Source organism: Crassostrea angulata, chromosome 10 (genome assembly GCF_025612915.1).
Source record: "Crassostrea angulata isolate pt1a10 chromosome 10, ASM2561291v2, whole genome shotgun sequence".
In the NCBI taxonomy this organism is placed as follows: domain Eukaryota; kingdom Metazoa; phylum Mollusca; class Bivalvia; order Ostreida; family Ostreidae; genus Magallana; species Magallana angulata.
This window is the reverse complement of record NC_069120.1, coordinates 49,280,045-49,298,984: the sequence shown is the minus strand read 5'-3', so window position 1 is coordinate 49,298,984 and position 18,940 is coordinate 49,280,045. Positions and strand designations below refer to the sequence as shown.

At 33.2% G+C, this 18,940-nt stretch overlaps 2 protein-coding genes across 2 annotated transcripts; one reads left to right on the top strand and one right to left on the bottom strand.

Moving 5' to 3' along the window:
- Positions 1–1,483: 1,483 nt before the first annotated feature.
- Positions 1,484–7,383, bottom strand: LOC128166996 (cytosolic Fe-S cluster assembly factor narfl-like). The gene is made up of 9 exons (XM_052832482.1): positions 7,257–7,383; positions 6,816–6,908; positions 6,467–6,622; positions 5,844–5,976; positions 5,582–5,716; positions 4,350–4,598; positions 3,847–3,919; positions 2,447–2,590; positions 1,484–2,202 (listed from the first exon to the last, which is right to left on the bottom strand). Exons 1-9 carry the CDS (start codon positions 7,320–7,322, stop codon positions 1,803–1,805), a joined length of 1,449 nt encoding a protein of 482 aa, XP_052688442.1. The 5' UTR covers positions 7,323–7,383; the 3' UTR covers positions 1,484–1,802.
- A 167-nt stretch (positions 7,384–7,550) lies between these two features.
- Positions 7,551–18,518, top strand: LOC128166995 (target of rapamycin complex subunit lst8-like). Its single transcript, XM_052832481.1, has 9 exons — positions 7,551–7,766; positions 7,884–7,935; positions 14,220–14,382; positions 14,525–14,600; positions 14,777–14,851; positions 16,728–16,805; positions 16,959–17,083; positions 17,555–17,697; positions 18,215–18,518. The coding sequence occupies exons 1-9, from the start codon at positions 7,644–7,646 to the stop codon at positions 18,331–18,333; spliced, it is 954 nt and encodes a 317-aa protein (XP_052688441.1). The 5' UTR covers positions 7,551–7,643; the 3' UTR covers positions 18,334–18,518.
- Positions 18,519–18,940: the final 422 nt, after the last annotated feature.

The window sequence follows — 18,940 nt, the reverse complement described above, 5'->3', positions numbered from 1 at the left end:
ACAGACTAAATTATTTGTAAAGAAGGAAAAATCAAGGATTTTCAAAAAACATGTACTAACATACGCGTTGATGCATTTTAAATTGCAAAAAAAAATTCAATTACAAAAACAGGAAAGCATCTTGTTACTCCTTGATTTTGAAAAAATACACCACTTGATATATTCACTATTATTTTACTCTTAATTAATCAGGGATGGGGTAATTGAAAAAAGTATTTGTAATTGAGTGTAATTAATTACATTTTTCAAAGTAATTGAAAGTAATTTGTAATTGAGTCTGTCTTCAATTACAAGTAATTGAATGTATTTAAATACATTCCAAAAATATTGTGTATTTTCAATTACTTTTCAATTACATCTCAATTACTTTTTTTCCAAGTTTAAAATATAAAAAAGGTGTCTTATAATGATAAATAGATTTTATACATGTTTGGCACGGACTTTTGTTTATACAATAATTAAATGTCCTATATTGTTTCATATGTTTATACAGCATAACACACTGCCCAGGGCAATAGGTAAAGATCTAACTTTGTGGAGGTGTGAACTCCTCTAATACCCAAGAATCCCCATTGATTGGTTTGAACATATTTTATTGTATAAACATATACAAATGGTTCGAACACAAGTTCTTACAACTTACGAGGTTCTTACCAAGTATAACAATTTACAACTGTATAGTAGTTTACAATGGAAAGTACATAGAAATGGATATTACTAATATAGTTAAGTTATTGAACAAACGTACATGTATAAAAAGTTCTGTTGAATTTGGTTTAGGCAGTAAAATTGAAGTTACACGCATCTGCCACAATCTCTTATAAATGATTTTAGACTTAAGGGTGTCAAAATATCTCATTCTTGTGAATTATAGCAATTATTATTTATATACTGATATGCTGTACTGTCGAAAGTTGTACTTTCTGAAAAAACATAGTTTGAATATGTGATTAAAAATTAATTCACTATAGAGAAAATATCATTCAGAACCAAAAATGAACTCAATGGTACTTAATGAATTTAATGTAAAAGAATTTTTTTCTAGAAATTTTCAAGAAATCTGATCTGAACTGAACTATACAACCTTTAAAAACATAACCGTACATAAAGCTCTGTATATCTTAATGCTGTTAATATATGTATAAGTTCTCAAGATTTAAAGAAATAAAACTAAAGTAATTGAAATGTAATTAATTACATTTATCAAAGTAATTGAGAGTAATTAATTACATTTTAAAAAATCAATGTAATTGTAATTGCAAGTAATTGATAAAATTGTCAATGTATTTGAAAGTAATTAATTACTTTTCAAAGTAATTGACCCCAACTCTGTAATTAATAAGGGTAGAGTCCAATATATATATAATTTATATACTTTTAAAGAGTAAATCGAGTTGTGTCCCTTTATGGGAGCAAGCGTAAAGAGTCTTGATAATGTGTACTTAAAATGTGTTGAAGCAGAGTACTTTAAAGGAATGAAATAAAATTTTCCCTTTTTTATTGCTCCAAAAACTTACTGCTATAAAGATTTGTGATTTGATTATTGTTGAGATTATTCATAACAGAAAAAGTAAATAGTCAACAAAACAGAAAAAGGGACTAGTTGATTTATTTTATGGATTGCATGATAAAATGTCACACTTAGCAAGGTTATCACAGTCCAGCTGATGAAATACCACTCAACACATCCGTATCATATCATTGTATAACCACTATATGTTACATATATGTTCATGGATGAAACCTCACTGTATGTCGTATTAAATATCTGTATCATCACTGTATGTTGAATCAGTCATATTTCACCACTGTATGTTAAGAGCACTGGCCACCTTCTCTACTCCATGGTACTGAGTATGCAGCATGGCTCTAGCTTTCTCTGTATCCACGCCCCCGAGCCATTCCTCATATATATCTTTCACTCCAGGCCACAAGTCAGGCTGAACACAGGGGACAGAGTCATAGCTTTCCTTCACCCTCTGTAGCAGTTCATTGTTAGTCTGTCCCTCCATGGGCCGAATCTGACCGCCCCCATTCACACAGCCTGAGGGACAGGCCATGATTTCCACAAAGTCATAGGTCATTTTCCCTCTCTTTATTTTCTGGACGATGTTCTGGATATTCCTGAAGCCATAAGCCAGAGCCATTTTGAGTGGCCTCTTTCCCTCAATCTCCACTGTCACCTCCTGGAAATCCTGATTTCTGAAAACAATATGACTAAATATAGGACTTTTGTATAAAAAACTACAGAATTTAAGGGATTCATTCCAAACCTGACACAGGCACCTGATGTTATAAATTTTTCTCATAATAAAAATAAATACCCTATACCTACATGTTATTATAGGTATAGGGTATTTATTTCCATTATGAGAAAAAATCATAACATCAGGTGCCTGTGGAACCTGACTACTAATTAATGTTAGTATTTGACCTTTGATTTTACCTGAGTGTTTTGTACTGGAGGCTGTCCACTGAGGATCCATGAATCTGTGACACTGCGTACCTCATGACGTGTTCCAGATAACCTCCGGATCCTCCTCCAAGGTGACTCCCCAACCCTCCATCTGGACTCCCAAATCCAGACAGCCTGACAAGGGATTATTACTGGTATAGCAACTCAAAAATAATACTGATTCAACCATTTTAATTGTGAAGATATATTAACCAGAGCTATTTAAAAAATCATTGATTAAGTTTGAAAATCAGAAGTAGGTTTATCAAAATGCTAGTGAATACTTCTTATTGAAAAATAAGGATACCATTGTTGTTATCATTGTACAATTGAAATGAAATTCAAAAGATTCATAGATAGAGATTCATTAATGGTGACAGAGAACATAGGACAGTCAATCTACCAATACAAGTAACCAGGTACATTTGCTGAGTTTCTTCCAATACTGCCAAACAATGACTTCCAAATGACTTAAAATCAAACAATTTACACATTTCGATAACTGATGGGATAACTGATGGGAATTTGATACAGTCATGTATCACTCTGTGAGATTAGCATAAGCTACTAAGTATTAATTTCCTGTTCAAGCATTATATTCCTCTCGTCCCATTATTGATTGAAGAATTAGTAATTCAAATATTTACATTCAAAAAACGGAAATATCATTCCTGCCTGACTTTCACAACAGCAAATATGATGACATTAATATCACCTGAATGGAAGCAAATAGGAATATATCAAATGTTGCTAAAGGTCCAGATGTAGTAAATGAAGCAAGATTGTCTTTTTGATACCAAATCAATTATGACATAATCATTGATTTGTGAATAATTTTTCTCTTCCTTAACGGCTTCAAAGGAATTTTGTAGAAAACAAGCAATTTCTTGACATTCGATATTAAATCATGACATGGAAAAAGTAATCCCGATACCTATATACTATTTGGGATTTTTTAAAGAGAAGGTTCACATTTTGTTTAATGCTGTTTTTGGAGAGACTGTAGGCATTCTAGATTTATTTCATTAGTCAAAAATGGGAAAATTCCCAAGATATGTTATTATTTCCTTCCTATTTTATAGAAAATGACAGTTTACAACATGATTTTTCATTGTGTTTACCGACAATTAAAGCCCAGATTCACCCTATCAAACAAAGCTATTGTTATGAAGTATCATTAAAAGAACTTAATTATTTCCTTAATTTCATAAACCTGTAGCATCTTTCATTCACTAGGTCTTCACATTCTAAATAACAAATATTAATGTCCTGGCAATTGTATTGATACCTCCAATATACCTTAATTTCTTTTCAGACATGTTGGTCTCAGAAAACAGCCTCAACTATCAACATAAGATATCATTAGTAATCTAATACAGGTATAGACTTACACACAATAGGCAGTGTTTCCTTCCACTTGCCCTAAAGTAACATTCTCTTTCTCCAACATTTTCTCTACTTCCCCTGCAAAAACATGTGTTGATACATGGTATTTGAAAAATACTCTAATCAGTAGCTATAGAAGATGTTTTCAGTTGGGTTCATCCATTTGTAAAAAAAAAACTTTTGGAAATTAGAGATGTGTTTTACATGTACATTGTGTATATAAAACATCATATATAAACATTTATATGTTTTATTTTTAAAAGAACTGTGAGATGACTTTATTTTTTTCCAAAATTACCCAATATGAATTAAATAATAAAGAATATTTTATATATCTCTACATGTCAGTAAATACTAATTTCCATGTACACTACATGTATCTTGTAACTGTATTTTAATGGTAAGCAAGAGGCCCATGGGCCATATCACTAACATGCGATACAACAGATTTTCGTCCTCAGTATTTTCATGGCTTTTGCTCAGGTGAGCTAAACAGAAAATATGTTACCTGTAGTAATGACACAGTCCACGTCCCTCGTCCGGTAGAGGTCGCTGTAGAAATCCTGACGTGAGGCCTCCAGTTTTTTATCATAGCAGGGCATCACAGTCACATGGTATATCTGATCTGGAGTCTGGCCCTGCTTGGCAGCAAAGTAATCCTTGACCAGGGAGCCCATGATCTGTTGGGGGGACTTGGTGGAACTTATGTACGGGAGAATATAGGATCCATGGGTCTTCTCTGCATAACAGATCCAACCTAAAACAGAGGAACAACCTCTTGGAGAAACTATTATCATTTCCATAATTCACTGCATGTTTTAGTCTGATTCAAAAGGAGAAAGATAACTCAGGAGGTCCAGACACCCCCCCCCCCCCTCCCCCCTGTAAATTCAAATCTCTTTACATTAAATTATAAAATTGCCAAAAACATGCTTCAGACCCTCCCTGGCAAACTCAAATAACAGTCGGACCCCCCCCCCCCCTCCCCCCGATCAACATTTACAGTTAGGCTTGCCCTGCTGAATCTCGTTATACACTACTGTTCACATTTTCAATGATGAGGAGTTTTAGATATTCAGCCATCAGAATTTTGAATACTTTTAAAAGCATTGTTACAGTTTGTGCACACCCTCCTTAATTCAGCATGTTCCAAGCGGCAGATTATCAATTTCGGTACCACAATGCCACAATGGCAATTAAATAACCATGGAATTTGCAAAAATTGCACTTACATATTAGCCTATTGAAAAACTAATGATTACATTTTTTCTAAAATAACTGACTATTGCATACATGTACATTTAATTCTCTGAATGATTTTAATGGTAAAATTTAAGGCAGTGTTTGTTACCCACTGACTGCTACATGTATGATGATAGACCAACAAGGAGAAAGCCATTTACAGTTAAGGTGGTATAGGAAATCCATTGATATTAAGGTGGATTAAAGTACATAATAATCAAATACTTTCACTGGTTTAGAATTTTCAAAAAATATGTTTTAAAAATTTTTGGAAAGGTAAAAATTTCAAATCCTCAGCGGGATTCAAACCCTCTTACCAACTGCACTACAACATTAGGTGACAATATTGGGAAAGAAACTATTCATAGATTTACACTTGATTTCATTGTTTATTTCAAAAAATAGTGCATCACAACACAGAGGTGTCCCATACCATCTTATGTACTGTTAAAATTGATCAAAATCAGTAGGATATGTGGAGTGATCTGTTACACATACCAGGACATGAGGAGGCCAGCATTGGAAGAGCCGTCTTGTTGGTTTCTGATTCATAGTACCGGCGCACAAACTCCCGACAACTCTCCAACAGGCTAAAGTTCCTGGAGAAGGATGTATCAAACACATGATGTACACCTGAAAGAGGAAACAAAATGTCATCTGAAAATTGATGACCCTATAAGAAATTGTACTCTCAAGCATTTTAATTTTTTTGTTGGTTATAGGTACTCTTTATTGGTAAAAAGTGAAATAAGTTGCAAACCTAGCTTTTTGAAAAATCCTGTTAGTTTATGGTGAGCTTCTTGTGGTGACAGTTGGTATTTGGTTGCTAAGGAGGCTCTGGACTGTGGTGAAATGGAGACAACTACTAATTTCTTTTTGTCTACTTCACCTGTCTGTAATAGTATGTTTAAAAGAAAATACATTCAGCGTAAGTAGTGATACATTTTTGAAAAAAATTCAATTCAAATAAATACTGTCTAACTTTTTGACAAAGTGTTTCAAATGATAAATCATTTCTAGAAAATGTTATTTATCAGGAACATAATCTATCACAACCTTGCACATGATAATGCTCTAGAGTTCAATCTGATTAAAATCAGATCCTCGATGCTCCCGTTTTAGCGACATATCATTAAAACGGGAGCATCGAGGATCTGATTTTAATCAGATTGCTCTAGAGTTCTGAGTTCCCTCTTTCGATTAGATATATTAGTGTGAGATCTTTTGGTCTGTAGTTTGCAGAATTGTTGCCCTTTTCTTGGTATTAACATTTTACCAATTAGTTTCTTTCACTCAGTAAGTTACCTTACTTCCCAGTCCTCCCTTTATCTAATGAGTTACCTCCCATTATCTAATGAGTTACCTCCATTTGTTATCACTCGCCTGTTGAAGCCTGAGGTTTTCCTGTAGGACATTGTACAGCTCCTCCTGACTCTGTTGAGTGATGAGGACGCTCTCTGCCGAGGTGATACACCCACTACACGCCAAACAGTCATTCAGCGTGATCTGCGCCTTCTGTAGCTTCTTCTCTTCACCGCTCTGTGTAACAAATATTGCTAGTGTCATTAAAATGAAAACAAACAGTAAATAATTGAAACAAGTGTAATGGAAATTGCCCCTATGTATAGCATATGTAAACAAATGTATGTTTGATGTCTGATAATTCAATTCTGTTGGTTCGTATGCATGTGGCTAGCACATTTATAAAGTATACACTAAGATAGATATTCACCTCTGCCACTTCCATGTAAGAACCATCATCCTCAATTCTTATCTTCGCTACTTTCCCTGGTTTTCTGTCTATCTTCACTGGCTTTACACATTCCTGGAAAAATAAAAACAAAATTTTTACTTCTACATGTATTATTTTACAATTAGCATGATTAGTTATTCATGTGATTATACGTTCAATCTATCCATGTCAGTTAATAAAGTCATAAACATAGAAAAATTTTGCTTTTACAGATATTATTTCACTGTACAATTCTCTTTACAAAAATAAAATAATGTAACCAGCTGTTTATAATTTACATCGGGTTCGGAGTTCATCATACATTGAAAAAAACTTGCTATTTTACAATCCAAATTTCTTTTCATTAGAAAGATTCTAACAAGCATAACATCTCAATAAATTTGACACTACAAAATATAAGCAATCAAAAGGATAATCAACCTGAGAAGGGGTGATAAAATCATTTAAATCCGTAAGTTGTAGTGCACCACTAAAGTTGGAGGCCATCTTATTAAATTGACCAATCAAATTACAGCTTCAAAAGATCTGTGTAATTCTGGGATCAAGGCATATTGCACACTTGGACATTTACGTTGTATTGACCAAACATTATGTCCAGTAAATGTGTTTTAAAATTATGCGATTGGTATTTTACTCATAAAGTACCTTTTAATCTGTATATGAGTATGTTATAAAAAATGATATTGGATATTCCACATTTACCGGACCGACTCGAAAACTATAATTTTAACTTCCGCTGTAAACAGAGCACGTTTGCACGGGGTGCTTCGGTTACAATGATGTGATTTTCAACTCTACTGACACAGAATGAGTGGATCCAAGGGCGGTAACGACCCTGTTATTTTGGCAACAGCCGGGTATGATCACACGATACGGTTCTGGCAGGCCCACACAGGGATATGTTACAGGACCGTCCAACACCCGGACTCTGTATCCTCTGTATTTTCTAATTTTGTTGTGTAGAACAGTCCAGTTTGAATTGTTAAACTTATCGATCCTAAATGCAATTAATTATACATGCAAGATTGTATCCTTGACAAATCATAGCAGGTGAATGCTTTGGAGATCACCCCTGATAAGCAGATGATAGCAGCTGCAGGTAATGTACACAAATAAGTTATAATGCAAATGCAGCTATATATCGATATAATTATGATTTATTATGATTAAATGTGATAAAATCATATAAATTCACACAACAAAATATTTTTATAAGTTTTTATTACGGATTTATCGACGAAAAATCAAAGATGTTGGTAAAGATAGATAACTCGTACGTAGAATTCATACGGCAGCAGAAGAAATCTATATACCCGCCGTTTATTGATTGATAATTTAATAAATTTTCTTTAACAAAATAAAATCTAATAGCAATAAAAAAATGACTTTATATTCATTAAATAACTAAGTAAAAGTTGGGTAAGTAGACAACACCTACGCAGAACGCATTCGCCCGCTGAGAAAAGAGCACACCTGCCGCTTACCTGATGGGCGATCTTAATGTTTTACTTTTATTTTCTAACTTAAAAAATGATCATATTAATATTGATAAAAAAAAACCACATTTATTGATTAACACTCACTAAATGAGTAAAAATCATGAAAGTAAAAAAAAAATTACGCAGAATCCATAATCTAAACAACTAAATGCTAATTATTTTATTTTATTTTTTTTGTATGTTAGTCTTTTATTTCTTTGTACTAAAAATGCATAGATAAAATTATTAATTTCTTAAGGGGAAAAAAGCGCGAATGACTTAAAAATAAAGGGAAAACTCCAACACAGAATTCTTACGACTGTGGATTTAAAATGCACGCCTGTCATTTATAGTTATGTCATTTTATTTGTAAATTATTTCAGATGGCTGTAATGTTAACATTTTGCCTTATGATTATGTTCAGAAGAGAGGTTTACTTATTGCTGTGATTAATTTATTATATTACATGAAGTTGGGTGATACGAGTTTTATATAGTCCGTATATCACTCCTTTTAAGTTTGACCCAGTTCTGTTCTCTCTAAGAACTGTCATGTTGTAAACCATGCGTTCATTCAGAGTATTTTTTTTTGGGGGGGGGGGGGGGGGGGGGTAGGGGGGTATTCAGGTTTGTCGGGGGAGGAGGTCGAGGCATATTTTTAGTCATTTTACGATGAAAATTTAAAAAATTTGATTTTTTTCCAGGGGGGGGGGGGGGGATTCCACCCCATCCTCCGAATCCCAGCTCGTGAAAAGTCTGTTAGTGGTGAAAATCTTCCTAAAAGTCAAAGAAAAATCTTGCATCTACTCCAAAAAAAAAAAATGTTGACTGAAATAATATTTGATGGAAGTTCATGAGTTATACTAACATATACATGTATTGTTATTAAATTGTTATTGTCAGCAAGAACATTCTAGTCTACGGCAGCTTACCGTTGTCGAGACTGTTCCACGATCTTTGGGTCTAAAGACCAGCTCTGTTTAAAGTGGGTTTTTTTCTACATAATGAATGAAAAATCGTGTTTCAAAAATAGAAACCAGCAGAGATCGTCATATTTTTCGAAACCCTTATGATAAAAGAGAAGGCTTTGAAAACATGTATAAATATATAGTTGTTTGCTTGTCAATTTTCAGCAAGGAATCAAGCTGTTTTCTCGAGATTTCCATTATATTCCCCCACTTTATTCGGAAATATATACATATGTTAAAAGTAACTTTCTACTGAAATAAATGTTTTCGACTTCTTATTTTATCGAATTATTCATAATAACTGCTAGAATCACACAAGCGTATATGTATATATAAACATGCATTTCTCTCTCTCTTTCTTTGTCTTCCCTCCTTCTTTCACTTCATCCCTTTCTACGTCTTCTCCATTCATCTCTCTCTCCTCGAGAGATGTAGTTGAACCTGCGTTTAACTGTTCTAGTACATGTATTTTTTCAATACAATTAAAATACATGTAAGGAGAAAACTATCAAGCAAACGGGATTGAATGTGTAGGAAAATAAATAAATAGCTATAGACATGCACAAAAAATATGTGACAATATATCAATCATTTTCAAACTGATAGACATATTTTAATATTTTTGTAGCGAGTCGGTAAGAGTTCCACTGCAACATTCACATTCTAAATGTTCGAAAAGCAAAATGTCATTCCGACAATTTTAATGAATCACACTGAACAGAATGAATCGAAGGTCAAGAAATGTTTTACATTTGATAAAAACAGGGACGTATATACTAAGTATATACGTCCCTGATAAAAAGAAAATCAAGAATAATGCAAGATTAATGCATGGCTGCATTACCAAATATTATTGATTTTTTAATGTATATACATGTATTTATTGACATGTGCATATGTTTTTCATACGACAAACAATCATTTACTTCACTTTCCCTCAAACGGTTACACGCAGAGTTTTGTATAAAAGAAAAAAGAAAAAAAAGAAGCGGTACCATTGTCACAATCTGAACACGAACACGTTGATTAATGTATTTTTTTTTATCTCTATAAATCATGTACTAATCACAAAATAACTTGCTCACTATTTCCTTTACTACTTTAATATTTGGGGCTAGTGGAAGGGGGGGGGGGGGGCTACATGTCCAAAGATGATTGGTGATCGTTGGCTCTACCTATACACGTGTATATATACACGTGTTAGTTTCTTGTATATTCTGTGTGAATTGAACGGTTTTTTTGTCGCTTAAGAAACAATAGACCTTTGCCTACCTGTATATTGGGAGACGACCGTGAAGCACACCGTGTACACAACCCCCACCCCATCTCTCTCTCTCTCTCTCAAATGTTTTAGGTGACTAGGAAAAATAACAGTTATGAACGAGTAGATCTACGAAACACAAAATAGTTATGTTTCAAAATACTATGCAGTCCACTTTTATTATTCCCGTTGATAGAGCAAGGTCGTTACATGCAACAGAATTATCAGAGTTTCTGACACCCAATTAAAACTTATACGTAATCGTTATGTAATCTGTATGAAATTGAAGACGAATAACACTCAATCCTTATATATCTCATGTACACTTACACTGAACACTTAATCAAAAAATATTATAAGCCATCAGTGTTTTAACTAGTCAAACTTATTTATAATTTCTACAGTACATTCATAACCGTAAACATTTAAACATGTGTGTTACTATCTTCGAGAAGCTTATAAAATACAGAAAAACAAAATTGTTTTTGTAAAGGAAAGTATAATTCATTATTTTTTACGAAACAGACAAGAAGATTGCCATGTCATTGAGTTGAATCATTTTACAACGTTCAACATTGAACCGGGTGCTTTTTTTTCCTCCATTGAAAACTGAAACCAAAATATACCCGGTTACATTCGTTACACTGATATCATGCAATGTAAAATTTTGCTACAGTCTTATGAATGACGTATGTAATATTTGTTTTTAGAAACAAAATCAGGACTTGAAGATTTACATATAGTTTGGTGAACTAGGCTGTGAAAGTCTTAGATTTAGATATGAAAAAGAACAGGCTAACGTATTGTGTAAGCATTCCAGATTTTATAATTATTTGTTCTCCAAAATTCATAATTTTAGTAAATTTTTATGGAGAAAGAATATACGTTTAAAGCAAAGTGCACGCACATTTTCGTATATACACAATCAGTTTTGTACAATGTTAGTAACTGTTTACATCTTAAAAAACTTGGAGAAGATGTAAGAATTTTTCTTTGGCTTTGTAGATGATTTTCGATCACATACTTTTCATGAGCTGAATCTAGATGGGATTCGGGGGTGGGGGAGGGGGGGTGGAGTTCCGCCCCCCGTGGAACAAATCAAATTTCTTAAATTTCCTCGATCCCCTCCCTTAACAAACCTGCATATACCCCTCAAAAATATTCTGGATGAACGGATGGTTTTTATTACGTTTTAATATTAATAATAATCTGATAGTTATTTGTTGAATCGTTAATTGGTTTAGTTAAATGATATCAAGATCACAAACTTTCGCGCCAGACGAACAAGTTATGATAATATTTGACAGTATACTTTTTTAAAACACAGTAATTCTTATTGAATTCTTACTCAGGGTTATTAGAAAAGTTCGCGGACAAGTTGACTTGCAATTGTGAGCGGACTATTTACATGATACTAGCGAAACTTTTCAGATTTAACTTTTATTTTCTAAGAAATATGAAACGATTTGTTTGTTTTAAATGCACCATAAAAAATACACATCTTAATTATTTGATGAGTATGCTTCACGGAGCATGTCAGGTTTTTTTTTTTTTTTTTTTTTTTTTTTTTTTTTTAAATTTTGTACGCATTATTCCTTATTAAGAAAATGTACCGTTGAAGTGCATAAAAATAAACGATATTTCATTTGACATCACAATAACTTATGAGGGTATTTATGAAAGTTTTAAGTTGGAGAATTTCTGACCGTTTTATCGCCGAACTTGGACGAACAACGCTTGAAAAATGAGTAAAAAAACTTTGACGTCTGTTATATTTATGGACATCTTGGAGCACCGGGCCGTCATTTAATTTTGTGTGCACGCAGGAAAATCTCCGATGGTCACCAAAGGGTTCTTGTATGAATGCTACTATTTTTTTTTATAGGAAAAACGTTTACAACTTGAATCACAGAGGTTTAAAGATGGAAAAACTGTTGTTTAGCCCTTGCAGCACCCCCCCCCCCCACCCACCTACAGCCGGGATCTTGCACTTATAGATTTCGCTTATTTACCTCATCTAAAGTCGAAACTGCGTAGACAGAAATTGTTGGACCTAAATGATCTACGATATGCCACAAAAGGCATTATACAAAGGCTTGACAAATAATGGTATGGACGTGCATTTTATAAATCGGTTAAATTTCTTAAAAAGTGTGTGGAACTGAAAGGTGTTTACTTTGAAAAAGAGTAACATGTTTGACTTTCAGTTGTTTGACGTCACCTGACTTCGTGGAAATATGAAATGTTGCTCCGTAAATCTAATTCACGCAAAGTAAAAATCGCTGTGTCTTTTGGAGAAAAAAAATTAAATTTATACTTACTTTCAAATGGTAGTCATTTAAAATAAAACATACGCCAATCTACAAAGTTCACAGTAATTTTGCCGTAAATCACTTTCCGCGAAGTTTTCTAACAACCCTCGTACAGTTGATTAAAAAAAAAACTAAGGTAATGAAAAAATCATATCCATTTTTTTATTAATATGATCATTTTTAAGTTAGAAAATATAAAACATTAAAATAACCAATCAGGTAAGCGGCAGGAGTGCTCTTTTCTCGGCGGGCGAATGCATTCTGCGTAGGAGTTGTCTACTTACCCAACGTTTACTTAGTTTGTGTTAATTAATGAATATAAAGTCAACTTTTTACTGCTATTGGATTTTATTTTGTTGGAGAAAATTAAAATTATCCATCAATTAAACGGCGGGCATATAGATTTCTTCTGCTGCCATATGAATTCTACGTACGAGTTATCTACCTTTACCAACATCTTTGATTTTTCGTCGATAAATCCGTAATAAAAGCTTATAAAAATGTTTTGTTGTGTGAATTAATATTATTTAAATACATTTAATCATAATCAATCATAGATATATCGATATATAGCCGCATTTGCCGTGGGACTTACGTGGGACTTGTTTTCCCCGTGGGACTTGTTTTAGTATCACCCATATTAACAGTTACATGTAAGGTACTATAGTTTGTGAGAAGAGTTAGATATGTTATTTTATATTGATTGTATACAATGGGCATTTCATTCCTTTTCTTTAATCTTGTTGTTCAGTCTGTTTTAAGACGATCATTACAAAAATTTGTTTTATGGTGTGTTTTTTAAAAAGCGAAGCCATATGAAGAATAAATTAGACATTCATAATTTCACTGTCAATTTGCAATTAATTGGATATGTGCACAGTTAGATTTGTAAAACTAATTATTCATTATTCTCAATTTAGACTGCTCACTCAATCTACTGAGTACAATATGATGCCATATTAGTAACGACATTCATCACTCAACAATTTTCATCAAAGTAGCAAAACTCTGAAAAGTTCTTAATTCAAAGGAGATAAAAATGACCAGTCGCAGAAGCAAAATCATCTTATTTCTCTTTTAAACAATATTTTCAAGAAGCATCTGAATTTAAATAGTGCTTTTTGGATCAAATTGAAAAATGTCATAAGGCAAGATGTCTTCAAAAGATTCAAAATGGCAAAGTATAGACTGCCATCTTGAACCATGATATTCAAGCTCATTATGTTACAGTACCAGTTTGTAATCTTTGAAATTGCCATTTTTCTAACTTGCACTTGTTATATAGAGGGAGAGCTTCACATTCACTGACCCTTTAGGCTTTCTAGATACCTTGGCTATATTAACAAGTTTTACATTTTTCAACAGGGTATCAGCACATCCGTATGTATGACTTGAATTCCGACAACCCCAACCCTGTGGTAAATTATGACGGAATCCAGAAAAATGTGACCAGTGTTGGTTTCCATGAGGAGGGAAAATGGATGTACACTGGGGGAGAGGACAACACAGTGAGAATCTGGGACCTCAGGTCAGAGCCTCCCCCCTCCCCCCCACACACACATTACATTGTTGACAGACATACATGTAGATATTGAAAATAAACAAATATCAGGCAATGCTTATAGTTATATCTTTCTGGTAGATGCATATATATTGATAATTATTTTTAGAACAAGGAGTTTGCAATGCCAAAGAATATTCCAAGCTAATGCCCCTGTAAACTGTGTATGTTTACATCCAAATCAGGTAAATTGATCAAAGGAATATCTATAAAGCTAATAACAATTGCTTTTACAAAGTAAAATTACAGTCTTCATATCAGTATATTTTTTGTGAAATTAATATATCGATATTTGATCTTTTATATCATTTGAGATATTGATATTATTTTATAGTATATTAACATTTTGTCCATCCCTCAGGGAGAAATATTTGTTGGTGATCAAAATGGAAAAATCCACATATGGGACCTAAAGAAAGACAGCAGTGAACATTTGGTAATTAGAATTAGTAAAATTGTAAACTAAACACTGTGCTAGATTTGATTGTTTTGCCATCATCTTGTCAAGAAATGCAACCATCTTAAACTTTTGACCAACTGAAATAAATTATAATTAAAGGGTTAAAATGGTATTTAAGAGAAAGAAATTAAAATACATATTTCAACTAAATTGAAAATGTCAATTAATGAAAAAAGGAATGATAATAGAATGAAACATTTCAAGAATAATATTACACTTTTTATATCATGCTGATCATCTCCAGGATACCATAATTATATACATGTACCAGGTAGTTTGTACAGTCGTATTTGTTTACATTTCCTCTTCAAATCTGGACACTCAGTATTGAAAAAAAATAGTTCATGTTTTTGAAAGAGAAATATTGGATTTTTTTTTCCTGAATGAGTTTTCAATTTTTGATCCACATTTATCCATTGATATATGGAGACTGTGTTATCATAATATGTACCATTAGCAGAATCAAGTAAGGAGCACACTTCTAAATATTAAGGATACTAGTATTCAATGAAAATTTTTTGGAGAATCCTTACATTTTCATAAATTAAACTTATATGCTATCTGAATAATTATAACTGATGTTTATTTTGAAGAGTCTTAACTCTTTACCCCTTAATGCCACCTTTTGACGCATAGGCCATATCCTTAACACTCTACCCTGGGCTACCCTTAGAGTGTTTTCAGATGAACTGAAAACAGCTGGTGTGTGTTTTTGAATAGACTTATTACAGGTCTTAGCAAATCAAACACATAGAAAATTATATATCAATGGATTTGTAATGAATTAAATTTTCAATATTCATTGAAAAAAAAATTATTTAAGTCACTATTAAAACAATTCAGGTGCTAAAAGGTATATGAAAATAAAACTGAGTATTCTACATTAAAGCTTTATTAAGAATAATTACACTACAGATACTTGATAAACATATTTCAAACTGTATGCATTACAAATAATTATTAAATAATTTTTATAGAAAGATTGCATTGTCATCATGGAATTCGTTTTTTGATAGTAAATAATTTAATGTACCTGTGGTTGACTCTATCGTTTTCAGACTTATATTTAAGATTTTTTCCAATAAATGGTGTAAGAGGATTTGATAAATCTAACATGTTAACAAAATAAGTGTGTTCACTTTTTGATAAAATTCAAATTTACCGGTATATTCGTGTATTTGGGGGTTGCAGGTAATGCACACCTTGTGTTCCGTTTTCTGTAACTACACAGATTTTTCCACAAAATTTTTCATGAATTTGACATCTGGCTTTCATTATTCAATCTCACTACCAATAAATCTAGAAAATTCTGCCTCTAAACTTGATTATTAACATAAAGTGAAAACATGTGCGATGTCTGCATCGTAGTCCGCCATCTTTGTTTATTGTAGTAATGCATCACACCACCATACACAGGTAAATCACGTGATATCTTTATTTAGAATGAGTGAACAACCATCCGTATACATGGCCAGGTGTATACCGGTCAATGTTTATAATAAACAACAGGTGTTGAGGGGTCTAATTAAGAGCTGTATATAGGGTGCGTCAAAAGTCGTCATTAAGGATATGGCCAGGGTCGTCAAAACGCGTCATTAAGGGTTAAAGGATAGAAACCTATAAGGGGAAAAGAGTTAAACTGTCAATGTGAATTTCTTTGTACCGGTACTTTGGTCAGGCCCTGGAGAAGGATGCCTCCATTCAGTAGATGTTATAATGTACATGTATATTTCTGTTGTCTTGTTCTATAAATTTCTTTGTTCTGTTGTCGGACCCTGGAGAAGGATGCCTTCATTATTACATGTTATGATGTATATATATCTGTTCTATAATATCTTTGTTGTGTTTACAGACCCCAGAGAAAGATACCTCCATTCAGTCCATCAGCATTGACCCGATGGGAACGATGATGTCTGCCATCAACAACAAGGTCAGGGGGAGTAACTCTTAACCAGAATCATGGCTAAAATCATACTGCCATTATCTCTGTGGCATTCCTTTTCCTTGATAGTGAAAGAAAATGGATATTGGATATTTAATTTTTGGATGTTTTTCTGATGAGAAGTGTTTTTTTTTTTACCAGGGAACTTGTTATATATGGACTCTCTCCGGAGGCCGTGGAACAGATCCTGTTAAAGTCCACTTAAAAAAGACCTTTGAGGCGCATTCCAAATATGGCATTAAATGTCTGTTCAGTCCAGACTCCACGTATGCGTTTTATTATTATAGTTCATCTATGCATGAAGCTGATCTATTTTTAGGTCATTATGTCTTTTTAGAAATTTTATGTATTGCTTACTTTTTTACATCATTTGCACATTTGTATCCAACGGAAAAGTAAAATGGTCCTTCATTCTTAGCTTTTAACAGTTTTAAAGTTTATAGATAGACACATGTAAGAGCATAAGCAATGTTTTCTTTTCAGATTTTTCAGATTATAAATCACTCTATCAACATTTTTGCTCTGTACTTATCCAAGAAGTTCATTGTTAGAGATAATGATTGAAAATCAACATCAATGTATCAGTGTTGTCTCATGTAAAGACACCATAAATGCATAGACATTCCACAGAAAATATCACATTTAAGGCAAAAATATCCCAAAGTTATAAATGGGGATGACCTTCTTTAAGGTTGCTGGTTTCGGATCTGACTCATTTCTGATTGGTTGATTTGTAGGTTATTGGCCACCACATCTGCCGACCAGACCTGTAAAATCTGGCGGACAGCCGACCATACACTGATGACGGAACTAAAGGAGAACACACAGAGATGGGTGTGGGACTGTGCCTTCAGTGGGGACTCCCAGTACATCATTACAGGTAAAACAGGTGTAAAGTAATTCATTATAAAAGTGTTAAATTTTGTTAACATTCACCTTTATGGGACTCAAAATCAGTTCGCTATATCTGTAAATTCGTTACATTTGAATTCGTTATAGCCATTAAATTTTGCAAAGATTTGTTAAAATTTTTACAGGGGACTCAAAAAAACTTCGCTATATCCAAGATTTCGCTAAATCCGTGTTTGTATTAAATAAGTTTTACTGTACGTACTAGATCAATTCTGTTAGAGTTGTAGTAACTAAATAAGAAGGAGAAACATATCCAAATTATGTACACAAAACACAACACACATCTTAAGTGAATAATTTTTTTGAGCCAGCAACCATTCAGTTTCTGGCATAATGCCAATGACCACTGAATCACATCTCCACACATTGTTTCATGGATATAAGGACTAAACACTTTGCCATTTTTTACACTCATCTCAATGTTAGATAGGATTAATACTAACACTCAGTTGTACATTCAGCAATCTCTGTGTTATATTTTTCAGCTTCATCAGATAACATGGCCCGCCTGTGGTCTGTCGAGACAGGGGATGTGAAGAAAGAGTACAGTGGCCATCAAAAGGCTGTGGTCTGTCTGGCCTTTAGGGACGAGTTTGTGCAATGATGGCCAATAACGGGCTAACTGGACTCTGATATATACCGCTTGTCTGACATGATTTGGGTGTTCGCCAGTACTGTGGATCCTTGGCCTCCTTGTTGTTGAATGCTTGTTGGAAGAATTTTGTTGCGAGAAAGTTTTTGTATGGTCTTTTGTTAAATCTTGCTAATAAAAATGATAGAGTGCATGTATTTTAATGCGTTGCTTTGTTTTATGTGACATTTATGAGGAAGAATCATATTTAATACATCCTGATGATACAGGTATGTTTTAAAGGCACTTGCAGGATGCTCAAAATCCATCAATTTCTATGAATTCACACAAAATTTCAACCATATTCAACAGTTGTTCAAATGAAAATGATTTAAACCAGGCCAAACCACAGGACTTTATATTATATATTATTCTCATAATGAAAAATATATACCCTCTACATTTACTTAACAATACACAAGGTACATATCGCCGTCAATTTGGATATATTGCAAACTGTCGCATCTGCGCGAAATTTTGCTTGAAAGTCTTTGGTAAAATTATTTTGCAGTCCTTTTTGACCCCCTATTAGTCCTTCAACATACAAATCTAAAACCGTTTCACCCAAAATGATATGTTA

What these genes read in the sequence shown, in the direction of transcription:
- LOC128166996 (XM_052832482.1), bottom strand. Translation starts at nt 7,322, where the DNA reads ATGGCCTCCAACTTTAGTGGTGCACTACAACTTACGGATTTAAATGAT. An exon ending in AAAACCTCAGGCTTCAACAG is followed by an intron (nt 5,977 to 6,466) that starts GCGAGTGATAAC and finishes ATACTATTACAG; the next exon opens with ACAGGTGAAGTAGACAAAAA. An exon ending in GGACTGTGTCATTACTACAG is followed by an intron (nt 3,920 to 4,349) that starts GTAACATATTTT and finishes ATGTTTTTGCAG; the next exon opens with GGGAAGTAGAGAAAATGTTG.
- LOC128166995 (XM_052832481.1), top strand. Translation starts at nt 7,644, where the DNA reads ATGAGTGGATCCAAGGGCGGTAACGACCCTGTTATTTTGGCAACAGCC. An exon ending in GTGAGAATCTGGGACCTCAG is followed by an intron (nt 14,383 to 14,524) that starts GTCAGAGCCTCC and finishes AATTATTTTTAG; the next exon opens with AACAAGGAGTTTGCAATGCC. An exon ending in TGTCTGCCATCAACAACAAG is followed by an intron (nt 16,806 to 16,958) that starts GTCAGGGGGAGT and finishes TTTTTTTACCAG; the next exon opens with GGAACTTGTTATATATGGAC.